The sequence below is a fragment of the Trachurus trachurus genome, assembly GCF_905171665.1.
Source record: "Trachurus trachurus genome assembly, chromosome: 1".
Classification (NCBI taxonomy): domain Eukaryota; kingdom Metazoa; phylum Chordata; class Actinopteri; order Carangiformes; family Carangidae; genus Trachurus; species Trachurus trachurus.
In genome coordinates, this window is record NC_139891.1 from 474,073 (window position 1) to 501,405 (window position 27,333).

Below are 27,333 nucleotides of genomic sequence, written 5' to 3' on the forward strand. Positions count from 1 at the left end.
TGATCAGACAAAGCTGGTTTAAGTGGGGATACATGGCATTCATCTGACAGCTGTGACATGCACACTCACATTCAAGCAAATTTGTGCAGTGCATGAGAAATAGAAGCAATCAGTGCATGCTCTTTTTCTCATCATTGATTCTGGATGTCTTCAGTTGTTTCACTCCATCACTCTTTCAGTTGCACTTCAAACAACCTGCAGTGGCTCTCAACCGGTGGGTCGAGGACCCGTTCTGGATGGGTCACGGACAGCTGGTCAAAAAAGTAAATAATATTTAATGCACATGTGATGTTGGACATGTCTTTTATTTTGTAAAATAACTTATTTTGAAAGGCACACGAGACACGTGAACGTAATGGTTCTCCTCAGTTTCTTATTATTTGCTCCATTTGCTCTGAATGCAAAGATATCAGTTTCTTATTAATGCGGCCTGAATGCAGTGAATCTTGTTTTGTTTTGTGGGTCTTTATTTTGTGCAGTTTGATATTTATTCACTTTTGTGAATATGCTCTGAATGCAGAGATGCATTAGAAGTCAAATATATCGTTTTGTTGGTCTCCATTTTGTGCAGTTTGATATTTTTTTATTCACTTCCGTACATGCAGTTGTCATGGTAACTCCTCAGTTTCATTCATGCGCTCTGAAATGCACTTTGCTCAGTAAAGAGCAAAATGAGTTTTTAAAGGCTTTAAAAAAAAATTCTTGGTTTGAATTCTATAAAGTTCTATTAAGTCGCGACTTAATGACCATGGGAACATGTGGGTCCCAGAGTGAGACTAGTTGAGAACCCCTGCCTTAATTTATGGATACACACTGTGCACAGGCGTGCATGTTGTCGACTAACCTAGCCTCTCTGTGTTGTGTTTGTGTGTGTGTGTGTGTGTGTGTGTAGGCCATACGGTGAGACAGGGCTGCCTCATGTGTTGGGCCTCCACCGAGTTCTGGTCCCCACCGACCCCCATCCTGCCAGCATCAGTGGGATGTCCCACGTGTGTCTCCTCTTGACCTTGCTCATGCTCTGCAGCTGCACAAAGGTACGACTCCCGGCACAGACCGAGATGTGCTTTTTGATTGACGCACATTTTCTCCGGTTCTGCTTACTGTAACTGACAGGCGACAAATCCAAAGCAAGAGCTGGATGATGAGAAAGGGCTGTGGTGGCATTGCTGACACTTGGCTTGAGGTCTTCAGGAGGTTGTGTCTCCCTGCAGGTCTCCTCTACTAACTCCCTAGAGCTTGTGAGGGAGCAGTGGAGCAGCTACAGGAACCAGTGCCTGGACTACCTCAATGCCACGCCTCCCGCCACAGGTGAGCCCTTCACCTTCCAGTGTCAGCTCACGTCATTATGCATGGTGGGAAAAAAATATGCCTGACCTGTACCTAGGCAGATTTCACAGCTCTGCTCTCCTCTGCAGGGCTGGTGTGTAACAGGACCTTTGACATGTACGCCTGCTGGCCAGATGGACTCCCAGGATCCACTGTCAATGTCTCCTGCCCGTGGTTCCTGCCATGGTACCACAAAGGTTTGTTCAGTATGAGTGGGGTAGTAGTGTTCATCTAGAGTACCTCCTCCTTGTGTCTGCTTTTGCAGCTAATGCACGAATCAGGACCTTGCTAGCCTGAGTCAGTTAGTATTGTCATCCAGCATTGAGCACTATACTGCCCTACAAAGGCAAAGTGCAGTATCTGTAAAAAAAAAAAAAAAAAAGCCAAACTGAGAAAAACAGGTTTTTGTGTTTTTCATTGTCAGGTTTAAGCATCAAATTATGAATAACTACCAAGTCTATAATTGATTAGATAAAGGTGGACTGAATTAAATGTATTGGTAACACTTTACAATAAGGTACACAAAATTAGAGTAGTTAATGAAGAACTAATGAGGAACTAATGAGTACTTAGTGAGGAATTGAGGTACACAAAATTACAGTAGTTACTGAGGAACTAAGGTACACAACATTAGAGTAGTTACTGAGGAACTACTGATTAATTAACTATTAGTTAATGGTCAGTTCTTCAGGAACCCCTGATCAAATTTCAGACGAGTAGTTAGAAATGAAAAACCACTCATTATGTGTCACTTTAGGTCATAAAGGTTAACTACTGGACATGTTATTGAGTAATGATTCTGTACTGATGAAGTAACGAGTTCACTAATCATCAAGTTGTGATTAACTTTCTATGAAATTTGATCACGAGTTAATGAAGAACTGATCATTAATAGTTCCTCATTAGTTCCTCAGTAACTACTCGTCTGAAATTTGATCAGGGGTTCCTGAAGAACTGACCATTAACTAATAGTTAATTAATCAGTAGTTCCTCAGTAACTACTCTACTTTTGTGTACCTTAGTTCCTCAGTAACTACTGTAATTTTGTGTACCTCAATTCCTCACTAACTACTCATTAGTTCCTCATTAGTTCTTCATTAGTTCCTCATTAACTACTCTAATTTTATGTACCTTATTGTAAAGTGTTACCAATGTATTTTGTAGTTTGTCTTTCTGACCAATTTTGACAGTTTTATGGCAGATACTGCACTTTGCCTTGGTTTCACAGTGCTTTTTTGGATGGACAGCAAAATAAAAAGCCCAATCTGGAAATTTTAGCAGTACCAATATCAAATTCTACCGGATTGAAGAGAATAGGCTATGCCACACTTTTGATTGGTCAAAAAAGAAAAAAGAAAAAATGCAGATACTGCACTTTTTCCTTTGTAGGGCAGTATAGCTTGAAACCTTGGTGTGCTTGGAGCATGACTGTATATTGACTGACAGTCCCTGACTTTGTCTTTCTGTGATTGCTTAGAGGGCTGAGGTTTGCTCAAAAACTTCAAAAGGGATTATCCCTTAATTTCTCATATAGAAATAGAACATATTTCCCCATGTTCATTTGTGAAAAGAGTTGAAGCTCTATTTCTTTCTGCCCTGGACAATGGTGATGTATTACATATACTGACATGCCTCTGTCACCACCTTCAAGCCCTTAGAGAGTGGGTTGAGCATAGGGGCAAGTTGAGCCACCCCTTGTTTCCAGCAGACTATAAGAAAAATTGAGCATGTGACCAAATAGTTAGGAGGAAGGCATCATTTCATGGAGTCTGTGAAGATGAGATAATCATAATTTTTTTGTATACATGAGCTACAACATGAGATAGTACACCTAGCATTACCATTTTAGCTGTGGGGAGTAATAAATGCAATATGGTAGCTCTAGGGTAAGTTGAGCCACTTACCCCATACTTTTGTGTGTATATGTCCTTATTAATAAATCAAGATTCTGGATGTTTATGAATGATTACAGACAACAGGCATGGTAAGCTAAGTTTTACTTTCAAAGAGAAAGATGAGGGATGCTTCACAGGATGCAATGTAATAACAAAACTTCCCAAACCTGACTGAGTTAGCGGCTCAGCAGCAGGTCCCAGCAGTTTGTGTTCACCTGCAACCTGGACAAGTGGAATATTGAGTAAAGAGGGAGGTGGGGATGGATGGAGGGGAAGCACGGGGTGGCCCAACTTACCCAATACACAGGGATAGTTGTCCCCATAGTTGTTTGGACACTATATTATCAGAGCAGTTATGTTTACACTAATTCTGTTTGTTTGTGGGGATGCACAGCATCATGAAATATATGAAGATATATTAGTTAGCAACTAAACTATAATTGCCTTGATGTAGTGATCCTGAATATGAAAAGTGAATCATCTTACCCCACTCTCTCCTACCTTCATATCACTCTGCCTGCAGATGTGTTACTTAGGGTAACAATACTTATCTTTGCGTTATGAAAAGGACAGCTAGTGCTCTTTCTGATGAAATCAACACTTCATCTATGAGGCACTCTTTGGGGAATGACCAAATCACCTCTCATCACTAATTAATCTCAGCTCATCAAACCTGCTCTCAGGGCCTGATCACATGGTAAACAGCTTTACGATTGTAAGCCCTACAACAGACTTTAAAAATCAATTTCCTGACAACATTGGGATAGTTTGGAAGCCTGCTTTTAGTCTTTCCAATCATACTTTTCCTAAATGTAGTTGATTTGATCACAAACTGATTTTTGTATTCTGATTGGTTGCTTGCTTGTTTTCTTTATGCTTTTGTAATCTCTGTATTATTGAAAATGATGGTCTTTGAGCAAAATGCTGTCTGCGTGATAACTGATACAGTTTTTGAGGGTATGATGTTAGAGATTCTTCTAACATTTACATACATACACATTTTATACAATAAAATTATATCTTTAATTTCAAAAACCAACTCCTTGATCTTGATTTTAACTTGTGTGCAGGAAATATTTCCATTTTCAGACAGAGAGTTTTTCTCTCCCAGGCCTTGTCCCACTTGTTGTTCTAAAAGTACTGACGTCAGTGTGTTTGAAAACTTCAAGGCTACAGGAACCAACCAGCGGCAAAGATGTAAGAGTAGAAGTTCAGAGAAAGAGCTTTTCAAAGTGCTTCTCTTTAAAGTCATCCAGTGGAGTGAATGGAAATTGCTTGGCGATCGCAATACGGCGCATCATATGTCCTTGTCATTCAGCGGGATGAATGAACGTGGGATGAATGTCGTATGCAGTGGAGTGTGCTTTGTTTGCTGAGAGAGGAGTAGGCACGTGAGAGGTGCACGACACGTCTCAGGGAGCAGCTCACCTGCGCTGCAGAGCTTTTCACTTAACTCGCAATTGGTGTGCAGGCTTATATCTAAAGCAGTTAACACTGATAGTTCAGCACATAGGGTCAAGGTTTGGTCGGTTGCTCTTTCTGTGGAGGGAGTTTATTTTCATCATCAGGTTTTCTCCCGGTGGTTTAGCAGCTCTTAATAGGTGTGAGGGGAACATGTTGGAGCGGTTGTTTCCGGTGAAATAACAGCGCAAACAACATGTTCAGCCTGGCTGCTTCTCAGTGTGTGTGTGCAGAGCTCATGTTCACCATTATAATGTCATCTTTGCTTTGATCTTTGTACCTTTCACAGTTTAGGTCATAGAATAGATCTAATCAATTTCTACATGAATTTGCATTGTATTTTTGGGGGGATTTTCAAAGAGTATGCAAATGTTGGCAAATGTTAATTTTCTTCTTTCACATGTATCTCATTCTCTGTGTGCACAGTTCAGCGGGGTCTGGTCTACAGAGTTTGCAAAGAAGATGGTCAGTGGGCACAAAAGAACACAAGTGAATGTGAGGACGACCCTGGTGAGGTGTGTGTGTATACAGCACAGTGTGTTTGCGCATGTCTGTATGAATGAATGAATGAATGAATGAATGAATGAATGAATGAGTGTTTATTTCGATCACAGCATCAAAATTTCAACAAAACAAATTCAAGGTAGTAACAAATACTAACTATACCGCTGGTCGAAAAGGGTTGCGGCTGAAGCAAAGCTTATAGCTGCCGCACCCTCATTTTGTTTGCGCATGTCTGTATATGAAGCTGTCACCATTACCATGTTTGAATTAGTTTGCAGCAGCAGGTGGTTCAACAATATTGTGAGGATGACTGACAGAGAACTTGACACAATCTGAAATGATCCAATGTGTGAAAGTCCTCCCATCTGTTCACAATACTCTTTAAAGGAGAATTCTGGTCATTTTTTACCCCTAAATCGTGACTAAAATTGATGCAGGCAAACCGGAGTTACACCATGGCTAGACGGCGCTAGAGATAGCCACAACGCTAACCTATGGGGGCAATTCTTTCAACCACAACAAACACTCAGAAAACAATCAAATATCTATGGTACATGACTGGAATCCTTAGAGACACCACTGAACTCATATAGTGTACAGTATAAACAGTATAAACTTTGTGTTTTTGCATGTAATCACTAGGGTTGACCCAAAAAAATCGAAGCTTCGAAGCGTTGTTCGTTGCCATGGTAATCGACCATGAAGTCTGTGATCGATTGTTTTTTTTTTTCTTCCTTTTTTCCTTTTTGACACTGGTTCTCATCGGCAATTGTTACATTACAATGAATAGGCTTCTTGGCATCCTGGAAACCTGCTTCGATTAAAATCGATTTTATGTCCGCGAAGCTTCGATTATTAAAATATGATAATCGGGTCAGCCCTAGTAATCACTCACCTCAGACAGCCTAACATCCTGGAAAGACATTACTATCCGATCGCAGAGCGCCTGCTCTCCCCGCCACAGAAACAAACACTTTTTCCTTGTTGTGATGATTTCTTTACAAAAATAAACGGTCGAGCAGTGCAGTGGTAATGTCCAAAATATCTCCGACCGTTTACCGTTGTGGCTATCCCTAGCACCGTCTAGCCATGGTGTAACTCCGGTTTGCCTGCATCAATTTTAGTGGCGTTTTTTGCTCCCCCCAACACTGGGTGACCATCAGGACAACGATTTAGGGGTCAAAAATGACCGGAATTCTCCTTTAAGGACCTTTTTAAAACACACACACACACACACACACACACACACACACACACACACACACACACACACACACACACACACACACACACACACACACACACACACACACACACACACACACACACCCTCTCTCTCTCACTCTGTGTGTGTGTTAAGTCAATAGATGCAAGTGACTGACTATGTCTCTCTGTTGGCTTTGCAGCAGCAGTATGGACGTATCCTCAGTCAGTTACGGATCATGTATACAGTGGGCTACTCACTCTCCCTGGGAGCTCTGCTACTGGCACTGGGAATCCTCGTCACCTTCAGGTAAAACATGAAGAAAGTGTAACAAAAGGAAGGTGAGGAAAATAGACAGAAAGAAAGAAAGAAACAAAGACAGAGTAAAGCAATCAATGCAGGGGTAAAAACAATGGAAAGAGGAAAGGAAGACAGGAAGGGAACAACAAAAGAAAGGGAAAGTTCTTAGGAAGAAGGATGAATAAACAGGAAAAACAAAAGGCTGAAGGAAGTAAAGAAATAAATAAGAAAGTAAAGAATGGATGGACAATGAAAGAAGTGAGAATGGAAGGTAGCATATGAGAGAGATAAGATAAGAACTGACAGAATAATTGAAGTGCAAATGAAGCAACAAATGAAAGTTAGAAGAGGAAAGAAACAAAGTCAGGAAAAAAAGAGGGGAGAATGAATAAAAGGTAGAAGGATAGACAGATAAAGATGGATAGTATATGGAATAAAGGACAGAAGGGGATTCAAAGAAGGATTGGAATAGGTACTTTGGTCATGATGCCACATGCAGTGGTGAATACAACATACATAAGTGAAAAGTCATCACATGCTGTGACCCCCTCCACACCAGAAAGCTCCACTGCATGAGGAACAACATCCACATGAACCTGTTTGCCTCCTTCATCCTGAGAGCTGTGTCCATCCTGGTCAAAGACGCCCTGCTGACCCTCACACTGGACCACAGGGGCAGCAGTGACATGCAGGCACAAGCTGTGAGCTGTGATTTGTATTTGTTTTGTACAACCTATTGTGCCTCATTTCAATTCAGAGTTAAAGGAATAGTTCACTCAAAATTTAAATTTCACTCATTATCTACTCACCCTCATGTGGACTAAGGGCTGGGAGAAGTTTCAGAGTCCTCCGTGGCTTCTCTGAGTTACAGGGGGTCTCGGCGTAGCAGTGCATGTCCATATAACGGTTGCAAATGGATACCTTTTTCCGAACCTTTTTCGGAACAATTTCGCATTTCGGGGCTTCAAAAGATGGACATTACATACCAGCAGCATGGAGGTATTTGGATGTTTTTTGGTGTGTCTTTTTGTTACGAAGACAGTTGGTATCCATTTGCAACTGTTATATGGACATGCACTGCTACGCCGAGACCCCCTGTAACTCAGAGAAGCCACGGAGGACTCTGAAACTTCTCCCAGCCCTTAGTCCACATGAGGGGGAGGAGATAATGAGTGCAATTTGAATTTTGGGTGAACTATTCTTTTAATTCAAGTATGAGAGGAATATTTGTCAGCTCTGATATTGCTAAGGAGCTCTGACAAAAAGTGGCCTTTGCTCCTTTTGTGCGACAGGAGCAGATGTCACCTTGTCTTAATGTTTGTGTCCTCTTTGTGAGTCAGGCTGTGACGTGGTGTCGTGGAGCCATGGTGATGATGCAGTACAGTGTGATGGCCAACAATTATTGGCTGCTGGTGGAAGGCATCTACCTGCACAGCCTGCTCGTCATCACAGTGTTCAGTGAGAGGAAGTACTTCTACATATACCTGGCCATCGGCTGGGGTAAGGACCAACCCTGTAACACAATGAGTGAAACTCAGTGAGTGGTCACATACTGACTGTGGCGCTGTCATTACTGGAATACACAAAGGTTCAGACACTTTTCAGTAAACAGCAGTCTGACCCTAGAGCAGAACAGGTGTGGTTAACAGCATCTGTCCGACAGTCATTAACAGGAACGTAGACATCCGCAACAGGAAGTCTGTCAGGTAAAGGAATGTTTAACAGTTCTGTCAACAGACTATGGAGCAAATACAGTACAGAGCAGCTGTGTGGACAGGTGAATCATCTCAAGATGAGTTCACCTCTCTGTCACCATCTAGTGAACAGGTGTAGTATGACAGAAGAGGAATAGAAAAAAGAGAAAAGCCTGTTGTGATACCCCTAAATGTAAAAATAAACCATAATTACAGACGCAATTTAAATGGTTTCACATCTGTGCAGAAGGTTCCAGGGAGTTCCTGTTGCGAAATTATTTTTAGCGATCATTGTAATGCAGCATGCAGCTAAAATCCATTATACAACAGACAGATATCTGGCCTGACCAATTTAATACTTAAGCAATATATCACTCCAGTCCGTGGTACTGTATGCTCATTATACCACGGCTAAGGGGCGTTGTTCGGCCTGACGCGAAGCGTGGTGTAATGAGAGTGGTATAATGAGCATATACCACGGACTGGAGTGATATATTGCTTTTATAAAACGGTTACCAATAATGACAATATGAAAGAGGAATATACAATCAATTTCATTCATTCATTTCATTTCAGTTTTATTCAACCAGAAATATATTATCCAATAAAATAGCCTCACTGTGAAAAAAATAGTCCCACCTCTCCAGACGTTAGCTCCAAGTAGCTCTGCATCTCGTCTTTTCCTCCGCTGTTTTTCAGGTGAAAGTCACTGCTCAATTCACTCTACCAGGAGGTGAAGGTTCACCTTAAACATGTGAATTCAACTACTTTAGTCCATTTTTTAACGTCGTAAAAACACAGACTGTCTTTTGCTACGGACTGCAACAGTCCGTACAACTTCCATTCATACCAGTCATACGTGCCTGATGCGGAGTGATAGCCTACACTGTGATAAGGCTTTAGAATAGTAGCCATGGTATATGCTCATTATACCACGGTTACCAACCAATCAGATCGTCGGATTTCACCTTTCCGTTTTATAATGTTGATTATATAATATACTATATACTGTAATTAATACATATTTTGTATTAACCTGCACCAACACAACAACATTCAAAAATAGTGTGATAATAATGAATAGATTCATGATGACGTCATGATGATTTAAAAATCAAAATCAAAATCAATGCAGCTGAACCGTGTATGTTTCCCAAACATTCTTCTTTTCTGTTAGCTGATTGGTCAGGTCAGAGACTCAGGTACACTATGCTAATGGTGGCTAACTAGCCTTGAGCAACTAGCCTTTAGCATGCATCTTTAGTGGTAAGATCATTTCTTTGTAACCCTACATCTTCAGAGGTTTTCCATCTTCTAACTTGAAATATTCAGACTCACATGAGACACCGTATTAGAATTTGTGCAGCTCCCTCTGGAGCCACAAAGGAATTCATACAACTTTCTTCACCTTTGCTTTTTTTTTTTTTTTACATCACACGGCTTAAAAGTGCAGGAAGGTCATACTCTTCGGACAGCGAGGGTGAATTAATGATAACATTACTGATTTTAATTACACATACAAAATCAGTCATGTCCGGTGCAGCTTTGGTTTATCTTTTTACACCTGCTGTGGTCACATTTTGAGTTTCTTATCATAAATGAATAATGACTTTATGATGCACATATTAACTTTTCAGCCCACTGTTCAGAGATAACAACTTAACTGTATAATTATCCCAAAGTTCTTCTACGATTATGAAAATCCTCACTGATAACAAAGCATGGTCTCACCACAATATTAACTGGATTGTTTGATTGATGTTAGTGAGTCATTGTTGCCTGACAGGGAGGGGTTCTTATTATCATTAGATTTTACTTTGATCAAAGTTGGATACATGGAGAAAAGAGCTTAATGAAGATGCAAATCTTCATTGATACCATGAGAATAGAATATTTTTGTGTTAAGACAATGAGATATTAAAATGTATGATTGTGACAGAAGATATTTCTTGCTGTATGGGTAAAGAAGTCCAAGCTCTAATTGGAACAACACTCTACAATGTCATGACCAGTTCGAGGTCTCAGCGGCTGTATGTTTTATGAAGTCTCATTCTAACTCATCAGGAGTTGGTTCACTTTTTCATGATACCTCTGCCATTTTCAGGTGCACCGCTCATATTCGTGGTGCCGTGGATCACTGTGAAGTATCTGTATGAGAACGAAGAGTAAGTTCAACTGATTTCATAATATCTGTTCATAATATCTCATTTAGCACATGGAATAAAAGGCAGTTCAGATAAAACAGCTTTTATCTGTGAGAAGAGGGGCAGCCGTTATTTTCAATGGCCTTTCCCTTTGATTTCTTTTATCAAAACTGTTTTTCATGTTCTACGGTACGAATATGTGACAACTCCAATGGATACTGCGAAAAGCTCAGAATCATAATCATAACAGCAATAAGACATTTTTTTTAAATGTGTGTGTGTCCATGTACAGGTGCTGGGAGAGGAATATTAACATGGGATATTGGTGGATCATTCGGTCTCCCATACTCTTTGCCTATCTGGTAAGACCATCTGTCTCTTGTCCTGATATCCTCTGCCTGGCATGATATCCTCACCTGCCAGCAGGTGAACATAATTCACCTGCTGTTAACAAGTTCCTGATCATCATTCTTGTACATATCTTCTCCCTTAAACTGTGTACAGAAGGCCAAAACAATGTGGACGCACCAGCCTTTGTAGTAGGTTGAGGCTCAGTGTTTTCTCTTTAGTCATCCTTTTCTCATAGTTTGAGTCGACTAATGTTAGCTGGATTGACTGTGTCAGTGCTTTATTTAAACATCGCTAACCACAAGAAGATTAGTGTTGTGTTCAGTGGGTAAATCTTGAGTTGCACTAAAAAATCAAACACTGACACTCCTAAAGAAAGTGACTAAAATCTTCAAACATGTTGGAAAATACTAAATTTGACAAAGACACTGGCACTCACATACCGATGAGTGGGAATATTTGGAGTTACAAGCACCCTGGTTTTAATGTTGGCAAGGATGTAAAATGGCAAAAGAATTCACTGGAAGGTAATTTCATTCCTCTGGTGCTGCAACTATCAGAGGATCTACACAAATTGTCAATGTTGAATTAACTATGAACAGGATGGAGAGCCGCTGAGTCCAGAATAGAGACGAACTCCTGCAGAGAGACAAACTTCAATATATCAATATAGGTCTGAATGAAGAAATTAATTTCAGTCTTTGTAATTATGTCAATGCTGCATGGTAGAAAGTACATATAATCCATAATCCCTATAGTCTTAGGGGTAGGTTCATTTATTACCTTTAACAGAGGTATCACGGTACTCGGAAGTCGCTGAAGAACCACTTAGTGGCAAAAAGACGAGTGGCAGAGCTGCCAAAATTTAAAATCGAGGAAAGCAATGGGGCCATTTTCTCCAAGCCCATTAAAGTCTGATATGTCTAACTTTGTCAGCATGTACAGCATGCATGACCTAACAAAACAGCAAACAATCTTGTGGTTACGTCTTAATTTGACCGAGTTACATTCAAGAACCTTTCAATGACGGAAAGTAAATTCACTCGAGCGGTAATTTTATTTCGATCAATCATCTGTGTTTACTATTTCAGGTGTCAGTTATGATGGTTAGACAGATGAATTAGTCCTCTAATACATCCTAAAGTTTGACATGTCAGAGTTTTTCAGTATTGAAGCAACTCAGGTTTAGGTGTCAGGAGTCACTGTCAGGACGAAAGGTGTGATTTTCGTCCCTCATGAATGAACCTACTCCTATAGGGATTATTATGGCAATAGGTGAATTTGCCAAAATGTTGAACAATCGCTCTCTTTTGTATGCGTTGTGCCCAAAATAATATTGGAAAAATTACTTTGTAATTTATTGAGAACCATTTCACAACCTGTCATATCATTTATTTATTTCATCTAATCTTAAAATATCAAAATCACTTAGTTCATAATATTCTTCAAATTCCCACCCCATATTGGAAGCTTGACAAATGTTGCTGGACTATTATTCATGTAGTGTCTTTGGTCCTGTCTTGCACATACAGTAGCCTACATACACATAAATAAGTCGTGGAATTCCTCTTGTGAATTTCCTGTTCCCTGTTCCCATAGAGACAAACAACATTATGGATGGACACACTTATGAGCACAAGTGCACATTACAGTTGTAACCCCTGTGACCTCATGCAAAAGCCTACGTGTGCTCACACACAGTCAGAAATATGTAAAAAAAAAAAAAAAAAAAAAACCTGCTCATTTCCTTGAACTGTGAAAGTCATGTGGTGCTGTACTGTATCTGTGGAAAAAATCTCTTTAGTTGAAGTAGTTGCTGTTGTGTAATAGACACAACGTCATATGTCATCCAATATAATCCCAAACACAAACCAGCAGTTCAACTATTGTTAACATGCACATTGACACCTAAATAAACCACATTTGTGTACACTCACACACACCTGACAACATACACACATTACCAAACTTGGAGCGCTAATAACTTGAGTGCCGTAATAATTAATGTGCTCTGTCATCAGAGAGGGCTCTGCATTAGATCACTACAGTATGTGTGGGTGTGTGTGTGTGTGTGTGTGTGTGTGTGTGTCTGCATGTGCGTTCATGTGTATCCAGCCATTTCAAACCGTGGTGGCCACAGAAAGGCGCAGGAGTTTTGACAGTCATCTGAAACTCTGCAGAACATATTTTGCGTAGATTGCCTCCATTAAACTCCCCTTCTCTTGTTCTTTAAGATTAACTTCTTCATATTCATCCGAATCATCAAGATCCTGATGTCTAAACTTAGAGCTCATCAGATGAGATACACCGACTACAAGTTCAGGTGAGAAAATGTGGATCTTCGGTGTGCAGTGTGTTTGTGGAGCTTTGTTTCTGTAAAAACATTGTTCAATGTGAGCCGAGAAAGTGAATCAAAAAGTATATCAAAACAATAAGTGCAGTTAGGTAGTAGGGGTATCCATCTTTTCATACAGTATAAATCTTAGAAATTAACACTTGACCTCCTTGCATTTGATTTTAGAAATATTTATCACTCTATAATAAAGTGTCTTTCTCTCGCTATATTGTTGTTCTGATTTTTTTAATTTTTTTAATTGCAATATTCTGTAAATTCTCCAAAACATTGAATGACTACGCTCCAGTATGTAGCAGGTCATGGATCTATATAAAAAGTGTTAAAGTGCCCACACTTAAATAAAACATTGGTTATTGTTTAGTGTCAAATTTGGGAACTTTAATCTGAACGGATGAAGGCCAATAGGATGAGGGTTGTACATGACATGAGCTGACCTTTCTAATTTCTTGTAATATTGTCTCTGCACATATTCTCTATGTCCCATTCCCCTCTCTGGTGCAGACTGGCTAAGTCCACTCTGACTCTCATCCCTCTGTTGGGGATTCATGCCATCCTCTTCACCTTTGTCATCGACGAGTCGGTCCCCAAAGGCTCCATGCTGCGCCTCATCCGCCTCTTCTGTGATCTCTTATTTAACTCCTTTCAGGTCAGAAATCCACTTTACTGGAAACGGTCTTAGTCATAGTTATTTGTTTCTTCTCTCCTTCTCTCTCCTCTGACTCTAGCCAGTTTCAATCAAATACCCTATCCCTTTGATTAGACACATACTGTATACACTAATCATTATTCTGTCTATAATAAATGTTTTGTGCTTCAAACAAAACTTCTTTTCATTTGTCAGGAGGGGTTCCATGATTTTGCAGCATAAAATGTTTCACCACTTTTCACTTATAGTGAAGGTCGTAGTACTGGCAGCAATTTAAAAACTACTTTTACCTCTGATAACAACCTTGATCCGGAGTAAACCACAGTACAAACAACAGTATTTGTATTCTGGTGCTTTGTGATGCTTTCTTCTGAAGTTTCTGTTTCAAAACAGACTGTGTACCCTCAACAGCCACTATGTTTTTTTCCCCCATCTCTTAAAAACATATGCAATGCTGATTTCTTGAAACGTTTAAAGGGATAGTTCAACATTTTGGCAAATTGGCCCATTGCCATAATTGCTATAGTCATAGCAGTAAATTCGTTACCTTTATTTGTCGGTGCAACCTATTTTTAGAACGGCGGAGCAGAGCCGCAAGCTGCTCAGAACTACGCTGTGGAGGCTAATGAGATTTCTTGGTTTCCCTCATCAAACTCATCAAATACACAATCCAAAAACTCCAAAATGCTTTTGTGGTAAAGTTGTGACCTGCACATTCAGCACGCTATGAGATCATAACGGAACGATACGAGACAGAGTTGTTTTTGAGGCAAATGCAGAGACTGCTTGCTGAAAAACTGGCAACGCGCATCAGTGGTTTTGCATGAATTTTTGACGGAAAACAACTCGTTCTGTTATTATCTCATAGCGTGGTGAATGTGCAGGTCACAACTTGTCCACGAGAGCGCTTTGGAGTTGTTGGATTGTGTATTTGATGAGTTTGATGAGGGAAACCAAGAAATCCCATGAGCATCCGTAGCTTAGCTCTGAGCAGCTCACGGCTCTGCTCCGCCTTTCTAAAAATAGCTTACACCGACAATTAAAGGTTACAAACCTACTGCTATGACTATAGCGATTATGGCAATGGGCTAATTTGCCAAAATGTTGAACTATCCCTTTAAGACTTGTATGTTCTGTGTTTGCCTACTAGAGGTCCTGTTGTTCTCTGGCTTTATTGACACTTTGCTGGTTTTCTTAGTGCAACACAGCCACCTGTAGTTGATACAGTTCAATATTGTGAAGCCAGTGGCAGGAATGTGTATTGTGTAACCTGTATCCTTATACTGTATGAACACCATATGGCGCCTACTGGATATCTGTTGATAGTAATAAAAAGATGAAATATTTAAAGCCTTGTCTCTTAAAGGGATAGTTCACCCAAAATTGAACTTTCACTCATTATCTACTCACCCTCATGTTGTCGACTAAGGGCTGGGAGAAGTTTCAGAGTCCTCCGTGGCTTCTCTGAGTTACAGGGGGTCTCGGCGTAGCAGTGCATGTCCATGTAACGGTTGCAAATACCAACTGTCTTCGTAACAAAAAGACACACCAAAAACATCCAAATACCTCCATGCTGCTCGTATGTGATGTCCGTCTTGTATTGAAAGAAATGAAATAAGTCTATATTTCAAGCTTGTTTTGTAGCGGAAGCTTCTCAAAGCTCCTCTTCCCGGTTCGTCAAATTTGGACGAACTGGGAAGAGGACGGACCCTGGTTCGTCCAAATTTGACGAACTGGGAAGAGGAGCTTCGAGAAGCTTCCGCTACAAACAAGCTTGAAAAATAGAGGTATTTAATTTTTTTCGGGACAATTTCGCATTTTGGGGCTTCAATACAAGACAAGGACATTACATACGAGCAGCATGGAGGTATTTGGATGTTTTTGGTGTGTCTTTTTGTTACAAAGACAGTTGGTATCCATATGCCGAGACCCCCTGTAACTCAGAGAAGCCACGGATAACTCTGAAACTTCTCCCAGCCCTTAGTCCACATGAGGGTGAGTAGATAATGAGTGAAATTTCAATTTTGGGTGAACTATCCCTTTAAAACAGTGGAAGCATTAGTGTCCTTGTTCGGTATCCGATGTGACTCATGTTAAAGCAGATATCAGTGGAATGTTTTTGTTAATATAAGTCCTAAATAGTCCTATTTTCCGTCAGCAATCACTTACATGAAGTATTTCAGCCTAAACACGAGTCTCTCCGTCACTCTGCTCTGCTGTAACCCGAGGAGAAAATTTTCCTAGTGGGATACAAGTGTTATCCAATGAGGAGAGAGAACGGCATGAAGGGCTGTGTGTGCAGCCAAGGGATGCGCGTGAATGTGGTGACGTAGCACGAGGACCAATTGATGCCTGACAAGGGCGGGGGCTGCTAACTCATGGTGCGTTCAAAGAAACTCGTACTTTGTGTTTTTCCTTCCTGTGAAGTCATACCAGTTCGATCTGGTACGAGTTCACGGGTCGGAAGTTACGAGTGGCCGTTATAGGGAACTTTCACAGACAACAGGATGGTAAAAACACGAGCTACGGGTTACCTGGAACGCTACCAAGTCGTAGTTGTGACTTGAAGCTGTAACTTACGGTTTCAAAAGCCTGCCTTGAACGCAGCATTAGCCGAAACGGCCGTGAAGCTGATATCTGCTTTAAAACTCCACCTTTCATTTCAGGGCCTGCTGGTTGCCATCCTGTACTGCTTCGTCAACAAAGAGGTGAGATAGATGTGCTTTCATGTCAAGCACCACCTTAATTAAATCTCTGCCATTGCTGAAGTTCCTTCCTTTCCCTCTGTAGAGAAGATAAATTAGACATTTTTCATCATCAGTGTTCATGTTGCAAGCCCTTATCGGTCTTTTTATATCTCTAAAAGCTCCATCTTTGTTCGAGATCTTTTGTCTACAAAGTGGAATGGACACAACGGTGACCATCTGCTTATCTTTAAGCTTTTAAATGGAGTCTTTGGCAGGAGACGTCCATCTAATGAAGTGCTCGGAGTCTTTATTTTATCTTCATCACAATGCTTTACGTGTTTCTCCGCTATCTGCTCTCTCTTCTTTCTCTGCTATCCCGTCGTCCCTCAGGTGCAGTCAGAGATACTGAAAAAGTGGAAGAGGTGGAAGCTGGGAAAGGACATTGACGAGGAGTACCGCCACAGCCATACGCCGCACGTCAAGAGCGGTAGCATCGCCACCGGCAATCTGCCCGACCTCCATGACAACAACGGCAGCGACCCCGGCGGCGACTCGCCTCACCTCGGCAAAGCTGACAGAAGCCTGTCCGGCTCCGCTGCGCAGGAGGAGAACCGCAGACTGGTGGTCTCCTACAGCAACGGGACGGGGAAGGGCTGCAGGTCTGCCAAGAGCAGACACACCCTGCAGTTCTCTTCCCTGCCGCACCGAGGCCCAGCCAGCCATGTCAGCACCTCCACGCAGGGCACATGTCTGGAAGAGGGGTCACAGTGCCGCATATACCCTCTGGGAGAGGAGACTAATGTCTGAGGACAAACCTGCTCTGAGCCATCCTCATGGAAACTCTCAGTGATTGTGCTTATTGTTGTTTCAGAGCACTGTTCATCATGCGCCAACAGGATAGCCTGAGTGGGAATGAAGAGAATGAGGAAGTGAGCCGTGTGGATCAGGATGTTCACGGATGCATGACTTTGCAGGAAGTAATGTTGTAATAAAGTAATGTAAGCTGACCAGCTACAAATGAATATTTATTGGTTTTGGGACCTGGACTAGAAAGAAAAAGAAAAAAAGCACTTGTTGACTTCAGACATCAGGAATGATTAAAATATTGTGGTGTCAGTGTGAATGTGTGTATGATGTCATTTACACCCTTTGCCACCACAGTCTGCCCACAGCTTTGCTGCCGTTGTGACTCATGCTTGTTGTATCTTGTGCCTGTTGTTTTCCAACAAAAACCTCTCAGTGTTTGGTCCATCTGTTTTGTTTTTTTTTGTCAATGACTTCATGAACCTGAATGTGGACTACAGTGTGCATGGATGTCAAAACCCCGTGACTCCTGCCACGCAGCGTTTGTCATGCTGAGACAGTCTCACAGAGGATGGTTGCTCTTATCTTAAAGACTGTGTTGTGATGTTTAAGTTATTCTGGTTTTAAATGACCAAAGCCAAACAAAGGAAAAAAAAAAATACCAATGTGGATGTAATGTTATTTTTTTAAGCATTAAATCCATTGTTTCATGACATTTTCCTCTTACTGTACGTTCACACCAAAAGCTTCCAAAAGCCGTTTTCCCACTAAAATTAGCGGGTCGACGCGGGTTTTTTAAACGCGGGTCGACCCGCTAACAATCGGCATTTGGCCCCTTTCCCATTGACCAAAATGAGCCGAGTCTGACCCCCCGCTGAGGGATCAGACAGAGCATAAACCAGTCGCCCCGCTCTCATCCGCGGTGCAAGAGACACACACAGTCATGCCACAGCCGCCCGCCGCGGAGTGTCCGTCCGCCGAGGCAGACTCTCTGGCTGGCTGACCTGGAGCACCAGGACCGCGGAGGACAGAGAGTCTGCTGCGGCCGGATGACGGACGTCCGCGGCACAACACGTCAGTTAAACAGACTGTCGCTTCTTTTCTTTTCTTTTTTTCTATCGTTTTTGGTCAGTGTTCTCTGATGTCTTGATCCCAGTCTCGGATGAGAGCAGAGCGGAGCAGAGCTTTGTTTTGGTACGTGATATGAGACGCGACCGGCGCGATGACGTAGCGTCACGTAACGTTCAGTGTCATCACGTAAATTAGCGGGTTGACGCGGGTCTGGCGTTCCCACTGCAAGCCGAGCAGAGCCGAGCCGATTAAAGGCGATTTTAACCCGCGTCGCTTGCCGAGTCGTTTGACCCGCGTCGACGCGGCTCGGTGCGCCTTTCCCACTGCCACCAAAAGCCGATTGTTAGCGGGTTTAAACGGGTTTTTTGGCCAGTGGGAAAGGGGTAAAAGTGTCAAAACGCTGAGCGACCAAAGCGTCAACTGGCGTCACCGCGCTTCCAAAGAGTCCAAAGCTTCCAAAGCTTCACCAGACGAGAAGTTGAGCCATGGTTAACTTTAGGGTAATTAGCTATGACGCGGTTCAGCGGCAACCTGTCAGGATAGAAATGTCCGTCGGCTCCTTTTTTTTTGTATTTCGGCTCCCCAATGACCAGCGCGATCAAACTTTCAGCTCAGTCTCATGACCAGCGACCAAAGCGGCTGAAAATATTTGTCGTTTTGGGAGCTGTCTTGTCTGAGCGTTTTTGACTCTTTGGAAGCTTTTGGTGTGAACGCAGTTACATTTTCATTCCTCTTTTCTTCTATTGCTGTACCAACAGCATACATGTTAAACAGGTTCTCCTGTCTGAATGTAAATGAACAACGGGGAATTATGGGGTAAACAATATTTAAGTGTATATATTGTATGTAATTAAAAATGCACAATCCACAACATCTAAATTTATCCTGTGATGACACTTCATCTAAACACCCTGATTTGCTTCCATACAGACTCAGAATGAAAATGTATAAATGACAAAGTGGCAGTATAATGGATGAAAATGAGTTTGACAAATCCAACTTTTGGTGTCATCTAAGAGAAAACTGTTCCAGCTGTTATAATCTCCAACTGCACATTTACCCAGTCATAAACTGCAGTGTTGAGCCAAACTCAGAAAATGACTCATGAATCATTAAATCAAAGGTCGCTTTATATGGCAAAAATAATCTTAAAGAAAAGGTTCGACCTTTGCTTTATTTGTTCCCTCTACTGATTGGATCAGAGTTTGTATGTAATGATGCAGAAATGAAAATGTGCCTCACACAACCACTTTTATTTACATTATTGTCAACGGATTTCAATCACAACGCAGTTGCAAGGATTTTCATAAAGAAATTCCCAATCAAGTTCTTGCTCACAGATGTTCATGTTGAAGTGTAGAGTGCATTGTATAATGTAAATATTGATAAAAGTGAATATTATTAAGACACTGAGGGGAGGGTGGAGGGATGTGTTGTGTGTTTTTGCTTGCAGTCCAGGTGACTCAAAAATGAAAATGAACATGACTAATTATCGTGAGAAAAGACTCTATTTTGCAAAACATGATTGTACCCATCCTTTTATTTAAAAAGTTGCCGTTGTTCAGGAGGGGTCCAAAGCAAATCAGCAATGTCATGAGTGAAAACGGGTTTTATATAAAAGCCAAACTGTTGTGTCTCATATGTCGCTGTAGATCTAATTAAAGTGAATTCTGTCTGCCAAAAAAGTGTCTGTGTCAATACGAGAGCAGGATCATAGTGTGAGACATAAATTCACTGTTTTGTTTCTATGCAATGAGTCTAATGATGAAGAACTGACATGTATTTGTCAAATTTCAGATGTAGAGTAAAAAAAAAAGATGGAATTAATTGACATTTGGTGATGGCTTACACTGCACTAATGGTCCTATTGTTGACAGCTAAAGAATTAGACAAATAAATCAAATAAATGAAAGCGTGTGTGCACATGCTTGCAAATCACTGTGTAGTTATTCCACGCCATGGTTAACTGAAAAGCCAATGCGCAGACTTATTATCAATCAACATGGATGTTTCCATCGGAGATCACCGTGACATGAATTTATAGCCTCATTTGAGTCCTGTTGTGCAGACGATAATGAGTAGTCAGTACATGCATTATATATTGGTCACGCATGCACATAATGTCAAATAATGTGTGTGTATGTGTGTTCTTGTGTATGACTAATCTAGAAATCTCTCTGAAAACACCTGCCTGCCCTGCCTCGCTTTACAATGAGCCACTGGAGGCAGCGGGACTCTGAATAGCACAATAGTCAGCAAGATAGTAAGGAACAATATGTCACATGGGACTCAGCTGCCTCTATGACAGGTGGACACGGTACAGTACAGGAGAGACACTGTGCTTTTTTTTAATTTTTTTTTTAAATTTTATTTATAACATGAAAATCATATAGGCATCTAGTGTATAAAAATAAACATTATTTCTGTTATAACATTGTATGGACTTAAATTACCATAAATGAACAACCTCAGGAGCTTCCATTTATCTGCTTATCAAAGTTTCTCATTAGTGTCAATTATGGATGTATTCCACATTTCCATGGCAACAGTGTTTAATTGAAACGTTTGATGTAATTAATTCCCATCAAGATTTATGATGGTATAAAATTTGTGGAAAATATTTCTCTGAATTTTTGAAGGTTGAAAATATACTAGAAGATCATTACAGGATGGTAATTAAACCTTTTGGTGACAATGGCACCAACTATGGGCTCACAGCTGTCCCGTGATCATAAAATAAAATGAAATGATTTACCGATTACCAATGCGAGTGATGTTCACTGAACTTGGGGGAATTGTGGGTCATAGGACAGGGAACACTATGAAAGAGGAACTGTGCCTTTAAAAAAAAACTTTGGTCAATTTATGGTCTGAGTGACTGCATTCATTATATTCATAAAATCACATGAATGATTCCCTTTGTTGTCATGCAAAGTGGGAGTGTATTTTGGAAACAGGAGCACTGAGAAGCAACCATGAGGCCTGGCTTGTGTAGTGTATTTTCTACCTCCTAATTTGTAAGTAATTTACCCTGAGAGTTACTTTTGTGTTTAGTATATTATCCACTTCAAATTCTTTACTTTTATCTTTAGAATTGTCTTTCATCTCCAGGTGTGTTCTTTGCTTGCCTGAAGGTAAATGCCTGTTATAATGTGAACAAAGGCTTTGTTTAGACTGAAGACTATACATTTACGTTACGTTAGGGTTATGTTTAAGTTAGCCTAAGGTTAACTGCCTGGTCAAGATGGTAAATACCAGAGGGTAATTTGGACAGGTTAGTGATTGTTTTAGTTTATGGCCATCTTGGTCACCCACATCCTTCTGTTTAGAGAGGTGGAGTTTTAGAAACCTATATAAGGTTTGGACCTTTGGCCAAGACCCAGAGGTCTCATATTGGCTCCAGAGACTTCTCGAAGATTCGGCTTTTCTTTTTTGTAATACACCATTTTTTTTACCATCTACAAAGAAGACGTGTCAGAGTGGTCATCATTTCATCAGCATCAACATCAAAATATACCACACTTGTTATATCTGATTAAAAAAAACAACCTTAGCCTGCTTTGATTTCCCTAATTTTGAAAAACTGTTCAGCAAATGAAGCTCAAAATTCCACTTCACTTTCAGCAGCCTGGTGCATATGTAACAGATGTAAGTCTGATGTACAGAAAAAAACCTTTCATAACCCTGTGTAGAAACACATTTTTATGTAATCTGTAACTTTATTAGGGCACAAATTGATTATGTTGTCTTATGTTTATCACTATGCATTGTTGTTTCATTACCAGACATCTATTTTAAACAATGTCCTATTCTAATCCTCAGCATTGGGCATTAGTGTTTGCTAGTGTTTCCAAGTCTGCAGGGAGGATCGTGGAAAATACATTCACGTTCACAAAGGGTCACTGAAAACATGTTGGAGTGGTCAGAAATCTTCCATGCATCCTTCCTAAAGCTTCCCCTCAGGATCACTTTGCTGGACCCGTCCCTCTGCAGCAGTTCCAGTTCATTGTTAAGAAGTTTCACAGCCATACCCTGAAATTCAACCCAGACTCAAAGCCAAATGGATTGTAGATGGATAAAAACACTTCTTTTGCATGTATTTATGAAAATCTTGTTTTTAATTCAGGTTTATTTGCGCTTCCCGCATTCTCTAGATTCATTCATCTACTTTAAAGATCATCATGAGCCCAGGAAATATCCAGCTCCATAAAAGTCTGGCGTGAAGGGGGACTGTGATTGAGAGGAGAAAGAGCAGATCATCATTACTGAGTGCCATCTTCAAAGCAAAGGCCAGTCAATTATTGAATGAATGATTAAATAGGTTGGATTATATTGGATGATATTGAATGAATAAATATTTAATGGCCAGATCCAATTTTCCTCAGTGGTTTCCCATGCTTCACTTGAATGCATGTGTGTGAGCGTGCGCATGTGCAATCACAGACATATTTTCTGGGAGAATAGGCTTATACCTGTTTTCATCTTTTTGTGTTGCTTGTGCAACTTCCTGTCAGTTAAAACAGGATAGGAAGTTGTGTACACGCGCCACACGAAATCAGTATAGACACTATTTCAGGATCAGGACAAAAACAGCTCCTAACAAAGACATAACAGCGACAAAGGAGCTGAAATCAATCAGCTGTGACATGTCTATTGTGGAGAGTACTTAAGTCTAAGAACAGGCAGAGACTGGGTGAGGTTTTAAGAGTCCATGCATCAGTGAGGGAAAAGGGAAAAAACACTGTTCACATCTGTGTGAACACTGCATGATCCGGTGGGTTTGTTCGCTTTGTGGTGGAAGGGGTGTCATTATTGCATAAAAATCATTACACACCTCATGACCACAATGCAATAGATCTGTGATATGAATCAAGTGCTGTTTCCACTACAACACTGGTCCTGGTAAACGGTCACAGAGGGAATTAGAAAATATTTTTTTGAAATGAGCTATTTCCTGTTTTTTTTTAAGAGAACATTAACATACAACATTTGCAATGAGCTAACAAAGCAAAAACAAATTTTGCCTTTATTCCACATGGACATAGTTGCACCAAATGTACAAGAAATTATTAAGATGTTTTAAAATGTAGAGAAAAACAGAGCATGCTTTGAACTAATACAGCAGCTGTGTTGTATGTGTGCATGAGGAATGTGGTTTGGCTGCTCTGGCTCAACTCTCCCCATCAGGTGTTTTCCTGAGGCTGAAGGTCCATGAAGACCCATCACACAAGACTTCAGGGTGCACTCATCCTGCAGGCCAAGTGACTGATGCAGAATGCAGATGACTGAAAGCTCATCAAGTCTTAATACATGTAACAGCAATAGAGGCAGACAGAGATATATGCTGATTTCCTCTACACTTGGCCCAGACTTCCATAACCACTAATGACTTGTCAGTTCATCCACTAGAAAAGCGCCGCCGCTGCGTCTCTCACCCGTGAAATAATTTGTCCTCGACCCTGCATGTAACTACAGTAGCCTACCTATAGTCCATTTCTTCAACAACCTTGTTTGACTGTGTGAGCTGTAGCCCTACTTTTTTTTCTTCTTTTCCCGCATATGCCTAGGCTACTTCAGTTAAATTTTTAGTTTTTTATATTGATTGATTGATTTGAAAGACAAAAACAAATTTAATGCTATACTGTAGTAGGCCTATTTCCTTTCACGTCCCCTTCCTTTTCAATTCAAACTCTCTCACACACATCCCATATATCCCACCTACCGGACTGGAGTGTGGCACATTCAATTAGCAGGAAAAGAAAGAAAGAAAATAAATAAATAAATAAATTACAGGTTGTCCGCTGGTGTGGAAGCATAGAGTCCCGCTGCTCAAGGATGAAAATGTGTGATTATTACTCCATGCAATGCAGTCAATTATGCCTATGTTGCCTATCAGCTTGGGCTTTATGCACAGCTCCACTACTTCCTGAAATAAGACAGCTCATTTATTTCCTGTTTTAAATTATTGGACCAACTGATTAATCCAGGTGTGCCTGACCATTGTTGTGAGGTCAGACACACCTGATTAATCAGTTGGTCCAATAGTGTAAGAAAGGAAATAAAGGAGCTGGCTTATTTCAGGAAGTAGTGGAGCTGTGCATAAAGCCCATACTTTAGATATTTGAGAGACTCACGTAAACACGCGCGAGATTAGACGTGACGTCACACGCGAGATCAGGACGACGTTTGTGCCCGGAAGAGAACTGACTGTCACTGTAAGATTTTTTTTTTTTTTACTGCCTGTAACCAGAGACGTTTTATATTGTAACATGGTAAAGCAGACATCACAGAAGGGATTGGACAACACGGCTGAATGTATGCAGTTTGAGAACAACGACGACTGAGTTTACCGAAGACGAGCTGAAGGAAATGGAGGAGAAAAGTTAAAGAGGGAGAGCGACGGTGGAGGCTAGCTATGTGCTGGACCTGGGGGTTCGAGTGGTCAATCATGTGTGGTCACTGGTCACTGCCTGCCAGTGGCCGCTGAAACGTAATGTTTGTGTTGCCTGTCGGACTCCGACGTGGAAAGTTGCTGCATAACTAGAGGAGAGTGGGTGAGTTGTTTTCGTCTCTTTTCAATAGAAACCAGGCTAAGCTAACAGATGTTTGATGCCTCGTATCATGTGCTGGGACCCTGTTTGTACTGTTGATGACGTTTGGTGCTGTTCTGAGCATTATTTGTGGCTATGAGTGGCTTTTTGACCGCGGTTTGCGCGTGGAGAAAATAGACTTGCTAAAGTTGCTACAACTTTATCTCTCATTCTATTCCCCACTCACATACTACTCAAAGAAGTTGTGCTGGTTTATGAAAGGATAATGAAGCTAATGTTTTTTTTTAGAGGATATAGCCTAATAAACACGTTGTTCAAACAGGAAGATAGTTTAAATCCTCATCCCTCGATTGACCATGGCATTGGAGAACATTAGGTTGTCAGACAAATGAACAGAGACAGCAGGTGTCAACTACCAGAGGATGGAGCAGCTTCAGGCTCAGCAGCCTCTTTCTCTGCCACCTCTAGGCTACATCTGTGGTAGAGAGAACTACATCTGTGGCAGAGAGAGAGAGCCATGTCATACCCTCAACATCCAAAATGGGAAAATACATGATGACCTAATCTTGTTGCTTCCCACTGCAGACAAATGTGGAAAGCGCTGCATGTTGTCTGAATGCATCCTGGTGGCATTCAGAATACCAAGATCCTGGCTATAATAAAAGAAAAGACTAATATTTAGCATAATATATATATATATATATATTAATACAAACTGGAAATGTGTAGATGCCAGCAGAGGATAGGGTGAAATCATCAGGCATGTCATATTTCATGATTGAGAATCCAAAATAAATCTTCTCGTTAATCGTCTATCAAACAGGCTGTCATAGAAAAAAAAATCAACATATTAGGATTGTCATTGTCAGCCTCACAGTGTCATTAGCACAGACTCTAGTCTTGTTTTTTTGATGTACAAACATGAGGTAACTTGCATCAGAAACCTCTGTAAAAACTTATAATGAGTTTGCTGAAGTTCTAATCCGATGAAGAAGTTTGACTGAGTTTCTCTCGAGGTCAGCAGCATTGAGAATTGCTGGTGTACTGTATATCGAGTAACACTTTTGGAGGTTCACATTTTGCTTCATCATTCTGACTTGAACTTACTTTTTATTTTCTATGGTCTATCAATCTAGCATTAACTGATCGCTATACCTTATATGGATCATTGAGATTCAGAAAGACTGATCGTGGTGATGAGAGGGAAAGAGGGAGGGAGGGTAAAAATGTGTGAGTCAGAAAAATATGACAGAGGAAAGTCAGTGAATGTCATCAAGTCTAGATCATTCTACCCTTTGGTCTAGTTCCTGTTCTTTCAGATCAAATGTGTTCTAATTAAGGAAAGTAAAATGTAAAATCTTGTGTATTTTTTAATTTCAATTAATATAAAATGGTAAAGAAGTCAGGAGACAGGAAGAGTGGCAAACAAGAAGAAAGTAAGAGTAGAAAATCAGTGATAGAGAGATACACTTTGTGGTTGAGGTTGTGAGTGACTATTCATGCAACAGATTTGAGAAAAACACTTGAAAAAAACATTTGGAAAATGAAACGTGTCGCACTTCTTCAGTTAGGAAACAAGGACATTTTATAAGGACTAAAGCTGGTTATTCATCCTGTCATCTGTCAGAGCCTTCAACAAACAGCTTAGAAAAATCAAACACTCTTTTGTCTTTATGTCTGACTTTTATTCATTATCTGTATAATATTAGTGCTAATTGGTGCACTACTCTTTCTCATTTTACTTTCCATACACAGTATAAGCCCCATTGTATATAGCCTATTATTGTTTCATATCTCATGTTATTGTGAGGGACCAAAGCAGCTTCCTCCCTTATCGGGATATGGACTTGACTGGAGTTAGAGCGTCAAGTGAAGTTACCAAAAAAGGGATGAAATTTTATTTTAGAAGATCAAAAATAAAAGAAAATGCTTTCAACTACTAAAACAAAAATGGCCCCCAAACCACATTACTTAAACGGAAAAACACACATAATCAGAATACAAACATTAACCTAATATAGCCCTCTGCAGTATTTTACACACCAGCTTCACCCAGTACACACACATGAGAAATAAAAATGAAATGAATTATCTATCTATCTATCTATCTGTCTGTCTGTCTGTCTGTCTGTCTGTCTGTCTGTCTGTCTGTCTGTCTGTCTGTCTGTCTGTCTGTCTGTCTGTCCGTCCGTCCGTCCGTCCGTCCGTCCGTCCGTCCGTCCGTCCGTCCGTCCGTCCGTCCATCCATCCATCCATTATGTGGCTGCGACACTTTGTATGTAATAGATACCTTTAATATGTGTACGTATTGTGCAACTCTAATTGTGTTTCCTTATAGTTAG

At 40.7% G+C, this 27,333-nt stretch overlaps 1 protein-coding gene across 1 annotated transcript; it reads left to right on the plus strand.

The window, feature by feature from the left end:
- Nucleotides 1-980: 980 nt before the first annotated feature.
- Nucleotides 981-17,372, plus strand: gcgrb (glucagon receptor b; the record flags this gene model as incomplete). The annotated part of the gene is made up of 13 exons (XM_083980397.1): nucleotides 981-1,034; nucleotides 1,212-1,308; nucleotides 1,416-1,523; nucleotides 5,109-5,197; nucleotides 6,593-6,699; nucleotides 7,250-7,391; nucleotides 8,031-8,190; nucleotides 10,489-10,549; nucleotides 10,821-10,890; nucleotides 13,111-13,199; nucleotides 13,734-13,878; nucleotides 16,545-16,586; nucleotides 16,956-17,372. The coding sequence occupies 13 exons, from the start codon at nucleotides 981-983 to the stop codon at nucleotides 17,370-17,372; spliced, it is 1,581 nt and encodes a 526-aa protein (XP_083836523.1).
- Between the last annotated feature and the right edge of the window lie 9,961 nt (nucleotides 17,373-27,333).